General features: G+C 42.7%; 1 protein-coding gene across 10 annotated transcripts in view; it reads right to left on the bottom strand.

Annotated features, from left to right (window-relative positions):
* Nucleotides 1–12,537, bottom strand: part of Cc2d2a (coiled-coil and C2 domain containing 2A) — a 99,871-nt gene that overhangs the window by 46,678 nt on the left and 40,656 nt on the right. For all 10 annotated transcript variants that reach the window (XM_078021064.1, XM_078021062.1, XM_040292649.2 and 7 more), the window contains 6 exons: nt 11,983–12,192; nt 11,006–11,112; nt 6,627–6,767; nt 4,402–4,558; nt 3,474–3,712; nt 976–1,153 (listed from right to left, as the gene is read on the bottom strand). In XM_078021064.1, the coding sequence (XP_077877190.1) occupies nt 976–1,153; nt 3,474–3,712; nt 4,402–4,558; nt 6,627–6,767; nt 11,006–11,112; nt 11,983–12,192 (1,032 nt within the window). The remainder of the gene's footprint in view (nt 1–975; nt 1,154–3,473; nt 3,713–4,401; nt 4,559–6,626; nt 6,768–11,005; nt 11,113–11,982; nt 12,193–12,537) is intronic.

Below are 12,537 nucleotides of genomic sequence, written 5' to 3'. Positions count from 1 at the left end.
GCTTGGGAAGTCGATAGGAAGCAGGGTACACATGCTGCTCATCTGTAGCCCTAGTTAACATTCCTGTTAGAATCATGAAAGAAATCCATCACCATCATAAGAGAGAACTCACAAAAGAACATGCAGCTTTGGGGCACCATTTATCTTCTAAATTGACATCCGTCCAGATCCTCAGGATATGACCTAATTTAGAAATGGGGACTCTGTAGGTATAGTTATTTAAGGATCATGATGAGACTAGGGCAGCCCTAAATCCAATGAGAGTGTCCTTATAAGAGATAAAAGGAATGCACCAGACCCAAAGAAGGCCATGTGGAGATGAAGGCACAGACAGGAGCAATGCTTCATGAAGCAGAGCTCCAAGGGCTGCCAGAAACCAGAGAGACAAGAAAGGGTTCTCCTCCAGAGCCTTTGAAGCGGGTGTGGCCCTACTGGTACCTTGACTTGAGACTTTGGGCCTCCAGAACTGTGAACAAATACATTTCTGTTGTGTTAGGCCATCAAGTTTGGGGTACTTAGTTATGCCAGCCCTGGGAAACTAAATCAGGCAGAAACTAATATGTTGCTAATGGTGGGATTTAGGCTGGTGGGGAGATTTATTAATCTGAGGGAAATTAATAATTTGTAACCTAGTACTAGATTATTATGCCCCTGTGATGGTGGCATAATTGGTTTCTCTGTTACATTATGCTAGGGTCCTGTAGACAGGGATTTTGAAGTATTTCTTCAGTGAATGAACTTGCCCTCCACACTCTTTTCAGCCACCCACCAATTACTCTGCCAGTCTCTTCAGGAGCTGTGCAGGGTAACAGATCTCTTTTCACCAAGACTTTAAGAAACTTTAAAATTAAGAGCTGACCTGTTCCTCTCGAGAATCTTTCAAGATATCTGCATAGCCAATGGATGATTTAGAACCACCCACACCTTCAATGACCACGACACTCTTGGGCCAGTGGCTGTAACTGAAATGCATACCTGAAGCGTTAAGCTCTCTGGCCAGTTGAATATCTGTAAGTTGAAAATCTGTCCAAAGTGAACTCGGAAGTCTGCACCAAGCTGCCGACTGACTGTCCTGGACACCTCCTTGTTGTTGAAAAGCACCTTCAAGTACACACAGCGCCTCCTCACATCTTCTCTCCGCAAGACCTCTACCCTGCAAATGAGACCATTTGTAGCTGGGGTCAGAATTAGTTTGCCAAGGATCACTGGAGTGAGGGATAAATGGACACTGGATCTAACTGGGGCAACTCCATCTATCACATTAGCCCCCACTGAACCAAAACAGCTACCTGTCTTGCAGAACTTACTAGAATAAACTATTGTGACATGGAACTTACAGAGGCCATTAACAGACACTGAAAAGCACATCTTCAGAATGTTTCGCGGCTGTCGCCACCACCTGTCTTCAGAACGTTTCCAGTGAAAATTTTCTGCTCATTAAATTTGGTGGTAGTTTTAACTTTTACATCTCTACAATTTAGACCTATCCCAAATGCTCAAGTGACTTCAGCCTATAAAGGACATTTAACACCAAATTGCAAGAAAAATTTAAGACATCTATAGACTTGGACTTCATCAGAATTCTTGTTCCCAGGGACCTTCTACAATAGGCAGAGAAAACCTCCCCCTTCCATCATGGTTCCCCTTTCTTGATGGTCTAATGAAGGGGTGATTCTGGTCACTGGCTTGGAGGTACCTGGGTTGTAATCCTAAATCCCAGTGAAAACTCAGAAACTTATTAGGATGAAGTGTTCATTTTCAGTCAAAATGGAATATTACCTAATCTAGCACCAGCCAGTTTTCCCTTTTAAAAAAAACATGCTCTGTCATTCCATATTTTGAATGTTTATGGCAAAATAACATGATATGGTATGTGTGTTTTGAAAATAGCAGATTCAGTTTATTTATGTATCTGATAGGTGAGGTTGAAAGCACACAGGAAAATGCACAAGAAGTTACAATTAAAAAATTATTAGCAGCTGGGAGCTGTGGTGCAACCTGTGGCCGGAGAGACCGAGACAGGAGGATCATGAGTTCAAAGCCAGCCTCAGCAAAAGCAAGGTGCTAAGCAATTCAGTGAGACCCTGTTTCTAAATAAGATACAAAATAGGGCTGGGGATTTGGCTCAGTGGATGAGTGGCCCTGAGTCCAATCTCCAGTAACCCCTTCTCCTCCAATGATTAACACATTAAGAGAAGTTTGAAATCACAGAGGCCATGGGAAATCTTTAAATGGCATCCTAATCAACCCCCACATCCTAGTGAGCTTGGAGGCTGACTCGCCCAGCTCAAATCCTCACTTTTAATGTTGGTATCCTGAAGATACCAGTCTAAGATTTTGTCTACAATCATGGTAGGTCTTGCAGTTATTGGAAATTGAAGCTTGGGCTCTGGGGGTTTCTATGAGTTTAGCAGATTCCAATTAGGATATGCTGTGACATGCATCAGAATCGCCTGAAGGCCTTGTGAAAACCCGGCTCTCTGGCCCCTCCCAGAGTTTCAGGCTCCACAGGTCTCAGGTTGAATCTGAGACTCTGCTTTCTAATGAGTTCTCAAGAGACGCCAAAGCTGCTGATCCTGGGGCCACACGTGGAAATAAAATAAACAGGGAATCTAAAAATATTTGTAATTTTTAAAGAGAAAAGACATGTAATATGTTTAAGGATTATTACACACATATAAAACTTCAGAAAGTGATGTTTTTCTTACGTACCACATAAAAATGAATCCAGGGCACTTAACCACTGAGCCAGATCCCCAGCCCTTTTGTTATATTGTATTTAGAGATAGGGCCTTGGCTGAGTTGGTTAAGGACTTGCTAAGTTGTTGAGGCTGGCTTTGAACTTGCCATCCTTCTGCCTCAGCCTCCTAAGCTGCTATGATTACAGGCATGTGCTACCTCGGCTTAGAAATGTACTTTTATCAAACCCAGATGGTCTGCTTCAGATAGCTTGACTTCAATACTAGCCATAGAGCACACCTGTAACTGTATTTGGGAGGTTCTACAAGACCTTCAAAGACAGAAGCTGTGGTGAGCCTCTGGTCTCTCTCTGGTGTAGGCAAAATGAAGGGATAAGGAGAGGTTTCAGTGTCTGCATCAGGGAAAAGGGACATGCTAGCAGTGAACTGAAAGGTGTATGGAGGTTATAGGTAGGCCAGTTCACATCAAAGTCACCAGACAGTGGAGAGCAGGCACAGATTGGCAGTTGCGACATCTCCTACAGGCAGCTCTATGTAAGTGCTCCTGTGTGGTTGGTGCAGATGCAGAGGTGGTCGAATCCTGCAGAATCACCAAATGTGAGTAGGCTCAATCTAATGTGCACTCACAGAGGGTAGTGGTTCTCCTGATCATGGAGCTCAATCGGAGTATACTTCACACGGGGAGCAAGCATGTGTCTGCCTGCACCTGCACGCACGCACACACCTGAGTGGGAGCCGGCATCAACCTCACCTGTGGTCAAAGCATCTGCTCACCTGGGACACTGCTCATTGGGCGTCACGCTGCCCGCCAGGCTCAGCTCGGGGAGCAGCAGGGGCTCCCCCGGGCGCCTCCTGCTGTGGGCTGCTCGCTCCCTCACCTTCTGCTCTAGCTCTCCCGGGTCAGTGGGCTCTGGAGGGACTGGCTTCACGGGCTCCTCCCCTGGAGGGGCCTCCTCTGCCTCCTCCTCGGGGTGCTCTTCCGCTGCCTCCTTCTTTTTCCTCTTCTTGGCCCTCTGAAGGGTAAAAGGCAGCCTGACATCAATCAGGAGTTGGGGATTTCCTTTAGGCGCAGTCTCAGCGCCCCACAGAGCTGGAGGCAAACCCAGCCCATCTCTCCCAGCCAGGCTCACTCGGGCAGGTTACTCGCCACCTGCCCTCTGGGCCTCAGTCCTCTCACCCAAGTGGGGCAGCATGGGAAGCTCCTCCCAGGATGCTGATGTGAGTTGGCGCCTGCTGGGTGCGTGCTGCCTGGGGCCTGCAACGTGCTCATGAACACTGGTTCTCCAGGCCAGCAATTCGGATCAAAAATTAAATTAAGGAGAGCAGCAGGTATTGTGGGTCACCCTGATCTCTTCCTTGTTGCCCCTGGATTCAGTTTTGCCGGGTCCTATGCATAGTTACATAGTTATCTGAGGGAAACAGAGGTGCTGTGCATCCAATGGGATAATCCATGCAGGACCCCTAGCCTCGTGCTCCACACATGTTAGCGGTTACTGTGTTATTACTTGTTTGTTCATGCAAATACTGGCTCTGGTGTCAGCTAGCCGGTGGGTTTTTAAAACAGAAGCATTAACCAGTCAATTACGGTGGAGCCAGCAGGAGACTCCAGTCTGTCAGTCCAGTCTCCCTCCTGCTGCCTTGGGGGCCACCCTCCTGCAGCCTCCCCACCAGCCCCGCTCCAGGCCCAGACCCATTTACACACTTGGGCTTTCTTCCAGGCTTTCCACTGCTGGTATGAAGCTCTGTACTCTTCCATCTTCTGTTCGTACTCTTCCGTGTGCTCTTCCAACAACTCATTTATTTCAGCTTGAATTTCTGCTTCATATGCTTCTTCATCAGCTTTTTGGTCAAATTTTTCCCTTTAAATGAATTTACAGTACCTTAGTTATTTCTTAGAATTAAGCAAGCAAGTAATGATCACAGAAAATGCTTATTCTGGGTTTGCTATGAGCAAAAGTGCTGTATATATATTACTGTGACCCTATGAGAAAGACTGTCATCCCCTAAATAGGTGACTGCAGCACAGAGAAGTTATGTGATTTGCCCAAGAACCCACAGTTGGTGAGTGGTAGAGCTGGAGTCTGACCTCTCAGCAGAAATGCTCCTCTGGATTAAATGACCCACATGGGCTGCTGACACAGTGCCTGTAAGTCCTCAACCCACAACATAGAAGTTTCATTGCAGTGATTTTATTAACTCTCCACATCTCTGAGGACCCATTTGATTTTTTCGCTACAGAGTCCCTCAGATCACTGTTTTGACATTGGCTTGATGATGTGAATTTTTACCTGATGATTTTGCCGATGTTTCCTAAGGAGATAAACCCAAGCTAAGGTTTCCCATGGTCTGTTCTGTAGAGCATTAGTTCTGGGAGATGTCCTACCAACAAAAGGTGCAGTGGCCACATGAGCTCTAGATGAATTAATGCGAAGGTTTCCTTATTGCTGTCTATCTGGAGGCCTCCCTGTGTTAACCAACAGCGTGCCCCTGCGAGGTGGGGTGTGGCAAACACGCAGTGCTCATATCCCACCTAGCACTTTGCAGGTGGTGCCCTTAGTGATTGCTCTTTCTGATGCAGTCGGGTTTTCAAGTTCTACACTCTTAAATCTCCATACATTTTTAGATAAATTCAGTCAAGTGTCTAGAGCTGATGAATGTCTAGGCTCCCATGGCCTAGGAGTTTAGCAGGGAGCGGTACCCCAAGGCACAAGCTCTTATAAGTCTCTAGGTTAACTACCAAAGAAATCCCTTGAGGTACACAGGGGTACCCGACATTTATAGACCTTGGGAAAATCTGGCCCTTAAATTATGATCCATCTCTGATATACAGAGAACCATTCATTCCCTTTGCTCACTGTTAATCAGAGGCACGAATAAACTAGTTGAGATTTCAATTATTGCTTGGCAGGCGAAATCATGCTTTATCATAAGGTGGATAGACAAATAAATAATATGAAAAAATGGGTAATCCAAAGGAATTTGGCTATAGTTACTTATGAGTAAATTTCCTAAAGATATACTTATGAAGAAAGGGAAGGAGAGAAGGAGAAGAATGAATGAATGAAGAAACCAAGGAACCAGGCAGAAAGAGGAGAGAAAATAAACTGGCAAAGACTTATGTATTGCTTTTGTGTGGGAGGGGTAGCTGAGGAGATGGAGTTGGGAAGCAAAAACACTGGAACTTCCAGAAGACATCTTTGGCTTTTATGGGACAGAATATCTGAATTTTTCATTAGCCAATTAACTGAGCAGACAAATGGCTAACTGAGCAGAAATGGTAGGTGCTCTTTTGGGGATCACATATCTTAAAAAAAAAAAAAAATCCATGATTTCTGCTCAGACTCACCATTTCTACTTTCAGGTATATTTCTGGAAATCTTAGGCATATTTATCCTGAGGAACAATCCAAAAGTGTCTATAGAAGTGATGTCTATAAAGAGTTGAAATGCAGAACCAGCTCTAATGCCAATCATCATTAAACTGTACATATTTTGCTGTGTTCATTCAACAACATTTTAAAAGGCAAAGAGAAGGAACTACAGCTATGCATTCTCAAGTAGATGAACATCAGATAACATTGACGAAAAGAAGCATGTGTGTACTAAAGACTGTACACAATACACTTTGACTTCTGTAGGTCAAACACAGCAATGTTAAAGTACATATTTCTGATTGTAAAACTATATAAAAGTGAGGAGACAGGATCACAGAAGTCCGGAGTGCTGTTACTTCCTGAGTAGAGGGGGTGCTGGTGCAGAGGGGAACCTGGGCTGCCCTGGTATCTACAATCTTTCCTTTCTTGGCCTGGAGAGTAGATATAAGGCTATCCATTTGTCATTTTTTAAACCATATCTATCTTACACATTTTTCTTGATGTCTGACATAGCCCAATAATATAATAATAATAATACAAAAAAGACAGCCTACTTTCTTAAAACAAGCTTCAAGGGCGTATTTGTAAACCTCTGGAACTCTCGAAGAGATTTCATCTCTTTCCAGACTTTTATGAGGGTCTTCAGCAGGTTTCTGTCTTTCTCTTGTTCGGCGTCACGCAGTTTCCTTGTTTGCCTACAAGACAGAATAACATGTGAATGTATATTAGAGTTATTTAGGTGTGTTTGCAAACAAAAGTGAAATTAATAATGCTACAGTGATGGTATATTCAACTAGATAGCCTCAAAATTTTTAGATAGTGCTAGAAAACAAAATACCAATGTGAATTTGAAGGCAATAGGTTGCTGATCTGTTTTTGAGAGGTTTATTTGATTTTGTTTCTTTAGGTGAAACTGACTTCAATTAAACTAAATTACCTTAAAATTTTTTTTATCACAACTATGCACCCTTAAACTACCAACCTCCTCTGTGGTTATAAAAACAAGGGACCCAACAGTAAAGGCAGTTCCCAGGGACTAAATTTTTGTAAACACTGCAAAGAATGTGGCTATTGCAATTAACAGCAAAACACTGAAGGCTTTCTGTCATAAGAGATCATGGATTCCCTGCTGAGCAGATGAAGTAATATTATTGCATGCCTTGGAGAATTTTCTGAGCTAATGAAATGGCCTGGATTTTTGGCTTGACCTAAAGAGGCATCATTTGAAAATGCTTTTATCTTTACTTCCATTTTAAACCGTATGTGAAGTATTTAGTGCCTCATTTTAATTCCCCTTTATGAATGATAGCCAGATCCAGATCCAACATGTACCATATTATGCCATTAATGAGTTAGTTAATTATTGAGACTAGTATTGAATTATTTGAACAAATGCCGCGCATTATTCTAGGGTACCCAGAATGTCTTGGAGAGAGATGTCGCTGTCCCCAGGGAGTTTATAGCTCAGGAGGCACACATAAACACACAAATGGTGACAGGACGTGAGTTTGTCTGAGGGATTGTCACGAGGATCGGAGGGAGCATGGCAGACCCGCAGGAGGCCTGAGCCTGGGAGCTCAAGTTGGTGATGACTCAGCCTCAGAGGAGCAAGGAGGCCTGGGATTCCCATGGTTCAACTGGAGGCAGCAGAAAAGGAAGATGGCAAAAGATGATAGCCAGCTAGTGGTGGGGTAGCCAAGATCAGCACTCTCTGAAGAGCCAAGAAAAGCAGAACAGCGACAAAGTAGAAGATACCTTCTCCTTGAGGACTGTCAGGCACAGTTGGGACGGGTGCAGCTGTTGAAGCAGACCACCCAGGCCTGAGTGCTGGCTTTGTCTGTTACTAGCCGACCTTGGGCAAGCTGCTTTGCTTCTCCACACCTATCTGTAGAACAGGTGCTCTAACGGAGCCCACCTCCCGGAGCTTTGGAGCAGTAGAAGAGCTCCTGCACCCTGTGCCCAGAACCCAGCCTGAGACCTAGGTACGTGGTGCACAAGTGTTATTCCTCATTACCAGTCACCTGCTCATGGCTTTGGCCTCCAGCTGCTGCCTCCTCTGCCTTATCTTTTAAAATTGTAACATAAAATGACTCTAACATAAAATGACTCTATCAAGTTACAAGACCCCCTTAGGCTTTCTGATAAATTTTTAAAAATATTTAAAAATATTTTTCTACCTCCTTTTTCAGTTCCTATCAAAACAGTTTCTGAGAAACATTAAAAAAAAAAAAACTCAGAAAAAAATTTGACACATGAGCTAAGGGAGCAAAGAATCTCCAGAAAATATTAAATTAAAAATTGAGGCCAGTGCTGTGGAGGAAGAGGGGAAGAAGTCTGGGTAGGGAGGCAGGGGTTGATTTTTTGCAACCTGATACAGAAGGTCTGGAGTTTGGAAGGATGCCCAGCTCAGAGACAAGGGTTTGGGAGCCATTGACATCTATGATTTTGAAAACCACCATCGTGAAATGTCCCATATTTTTGCTTGACTTAAAGTGCATTCATCTAGGAGAGAATGTAGATTTTTAAAAGGTTAAAAGGAAAACAGACACACCTGAAGAACTCTGAACACCTAGGCTCTGGGCAGAGAAGGAAGATCAGGCAAAGGATGGAGAGAAGGCAGCTGGCTGAGAGGAACGAGGTCTTCAGGAGAGGGAAGAGAGCGCCTATTAGGGCAATGGGTGGGGATGGTGTCCAGGCCCAAGAACTGAGGGCTGCAGATGACCTAGGGGCCATGGGGCACATGAGTTGGAGAGCCTTGGTCAGAGAGGAGAGGGGCAGACAGTGCAGATAATAAATGCTTTCCAGAAGTTCGGCCATGCAGGAAAGTGCTGACACAAAGTAGTAGCTGGATGGGCACCTGGGGTCATAGAATTTTTATTTGTTCAAGAGTGTGCACATCTCAGGTGAAGTCTCAGTGGAGAGACTTAAAGTGTTTTCCCTGTAGTACGTGAGCATCTTTCCTTGAATATCCTGGTTCCAGTTTAGAGGACAAGAACCAGGGTCATGATGCTGCTATGAAAAATAAAATAGAAAACTAAAGAGGGGCTGCCCAGGTTGTTAACTGGACCAACAGAGGGCTCAGCCGGTGCTTGGGTGGGGAGCTCTGGGGGCTCTGATCAGCAGATGGCAGGGTCTTAAGGAAATGGGCCCACTAACAGAGGCATCCAGGGACAGATCAGAATTTGTTTTACCATAGAATGAAAAGTTAGCAAAGGACTGAAATCCTTCTCTCTCTGGGTTATAAATGCTAACCCTCAGAGGTTTTCATTGGGGCTGCAGAACTATAGCAAAGAGTTTGTGATCAGTAAGTCCACCAGGTTTTGCCTAACACAGGTCTGTTCATTTTTAAATAATAATGAGTAATATAACTTCATATAATGATTGGTTTAAGAACAACTTGATGTCACTTTTTTCTTACCCAATTTGTGCAAACCAAAAATTGTTCTCACGTTAGGGCTGTCATGTTTTTCTTTTAACATAAAAAATTAATTTTCATTTTTTAGGCTGGGGATGTCACTCAGAGATAGAGCATTTGCCTAACATGTGTGAGGCCCTGAGGAATTTCATCCCTAGCACTGTAAAAACAGACGAAAAATTTTCATTTTTAAACGTACCCTTTATGCTGTCCAATTATAGTATACAAACCGAATTAATTTCTGCTTTGCTGGAAGAATTTCTAGCTCCTGGCTAGATCACAAAAAGCAAAAGATACACTGGAACTCCTTGATTATTTCCTATTTTAAGAATTTGTTCTGTGGAAATACACGCAAATACTCAGAGGAATTTTCATTATAGTGCAATTTAAATAATAAGAAATGGGAATAATATCAATTTGGGATTGCATAAACCATGTTAATCCACATCTGCCCACCTCTGAATGAGAGAGACTTAGACATATCCTAAGAGGTAAAGTTCTAAGATCCATCGTACATAAAAAGCAAGCTGTAGAATGTCACATGCAATATTGATTTAAAACTAAAATACATATGCATAACAACATCAGTACAGAGAATTGGCAAAAAAAACCCTGCTAACCAGGATTTCCCCCAGGAAAAGGGACTTTAGATAATGTTAGCATTTTATATTTTATCTGCATTTTATATGTAGAATATAAAATATAAATGATCAGGGTTTTACTTTTTGTATTTTTAAACTATGAATAATTTGAAAAGAAAAGTGCAGACAATAAATAATATAACATCTATTGACATGTTGTCTCCTTGACTCAAGATTTTTTTAGATGAAATGCTATAACTACATTTGAAGACCACCCCATTCATTCCATTTCCATCCTTCCCTCCCTGGAGGAGGAAACTGGCATGAGTCTTTTCTGGATGTACTATACCCTTGGGTGCCTACAACAAATGGGACTGGGCCAAGTGTTCTTTAGGCTTGGCGAGTCACAGCATACTGTGAGCATCCTTGGACACCTGATTTTTTTATTCAACATTGTTTTCCATTTTATCCACATTAGTATAATTCAGTTATCTTAACTGTAGTATAGACGTCTACTGTAGACCAATGTGTGTTCCTACAGGATTGGTTTATTTCCAGTTTCTTACTTTATAAGTGACACTCTGCACATCTTTGCAGATGTCGCACATGCATATGTGACTCCTTAGATGCACACATCTGAATCAAATTTGCTGGGTCCCCACTGAGGGACAACTATAATAGTTTTTACTAGTCTATGGCTGTGCTATTGTAGGAATTTTTGCTTTTATCTACAGAGAATGAGAGTTACCATTTCCCCACATCTTCCTTCATATTATTGGACTTCGAATTTTGTGTTAATAAAATGGATGCATCTCATTATTTCATTTGGCAAAATTTCATATGTATTCAGTGCATTCAGGAAAGCTATTCAGAAAAATAGATAAGTACATATTTAACAGAAAAAAAAGCAATAGTTGCAATTATAAATTTTACTTACCGAATTTCATACTTATATTCTTTGATGGTTTTTTGGTTTGTATCAAGAGACTGCTGCGGTGTTTCTGGACTAAGGCTGGCCTGAACAGCATTTCTTAGAGCTTGGAGCTTAAAAAGATATGGATACAAGCTTTGTATTAGAAACTCTATCCCTATTGCACACAGTGTGACTGGACCCACCCAGCTCTCTTGGATAAAGTGGTGTGAACATTGGTGACAGGATGTTCAAGTACCCAGCTGTCTCCAGACTTTCACCAAAATGAACTTTGATGGAGAACTATTCCATCTGTTCTTAAAAATCTGCAATAATAAGACTATCTTGTCTATCCTGGTCTGTGGCTCCAATAATTAAGCTGCTCATGAGAAATACTACTTTTATGTGAGTGTCCCAGAAACCAGTTTATTTTCAAAGCTGACAGTGGGTCTTGGACTCACAATGGGGTTCTTGTGATATGAAGAAATCATAACATTATTGACCTATAACAGGAGGTATTATAGATCACTCTTATTTGGGCAGTAAGATTTAAAATCAGGGCATGAAATTGAAAGTGCCTGTAGTCCAATTACCCATGAAAATCTCATGTGATAGTGTTACATTGGAGATAAATCCAATAGTGGATTGAGCATCCGTTGGAGCAGCTGGCTTGTTTAGATGTAACATCACATCAACTATATGTAAATACGGGACTGTCTCTAAAGACAGATTTTTGAGTCACCATTGGTCTCAGGAACTGAGATCATTTTGGCAAGTAATAGCCAAATGTCTTCCATCTGATGTCATTTCTTGCCATACCACGTTAAGGTGTGTGTGTGTCACTGAGTCTGCATTTACTAATCCACACCATCGATACCTATCCTTTGCCTCTGGACAGAACAATGTGTCACATGCCCCAGACAGATTAAGTTTTTTTGTTTTAATTTTTTGAGCCCATCAGAAGAATTTGCCCCAAGAACAATAAGCATGGAGAGCAAATGTACCTTATCTGTAAGAAATTTTGCCTTGTTTCTCTGCTGTCTTGCAAGGTACTGGTCATATAACTGGGCCAGCTTGGCTGCCAAAACGTGCTCTCGGCTAAAACAGGGGTGATGAGTAAAGAGTAGCCCTGAGATGTCAATGTCCAGTTGGAAATTTCCAGGAGGGTCTCCAGATCCGACCATGTGCTTACTGCTGTGGACATATTTCACTGCCTGCCAAAGAAAACAGGGAGTGGGTGGGACACGGTTAAAGCTCTTACTGGGGAATGATGATCTCATCCTCCAGGGGAAGCGGTCAGGTGCAAAGCACCTCCTGCCCCCTCAAGTCAAGTGGGACGTGCTTGTCACCTATTTAGGGTCCTGCTCTTCTCAGAATACTTGAAAAAGGAAAACGAGAGACTAGGACCCAGAAAAGAAACCACTTCCTTCTTGCTTTTGTAGCTGGTACCCTTGAAATTCTTTAAATGCGAGAAGAATAGATTCTAGTCCAAACTGGTCATTATTTGGATCACAGATATACACCCTCATGGCTAAAATTTTAAAACATGTGGAGAAGTC

Source organism: Ictidomys tridecemlineatus, chromosome 9, assembly GCF_052094955.1.
Source record: "Ictidomys tridecemlineatus isolate mIctTri1 chromosome 9, mIctTri1.hap1, whole genome shotgun sequence".
In the NCBI taxonomy this organism is placed as follows: domain Eukaryota; kingdom Metazoa; phylum Chordata; class Mammalia; order Rodentia; family Sciuridae; genus Ictidomys; species Ictidomys tridecemlineatus.
Note: the sequence above shows the minus strand (reverse complement) of the source record. Positions and strands in the feature narration are given on the sequence as shown.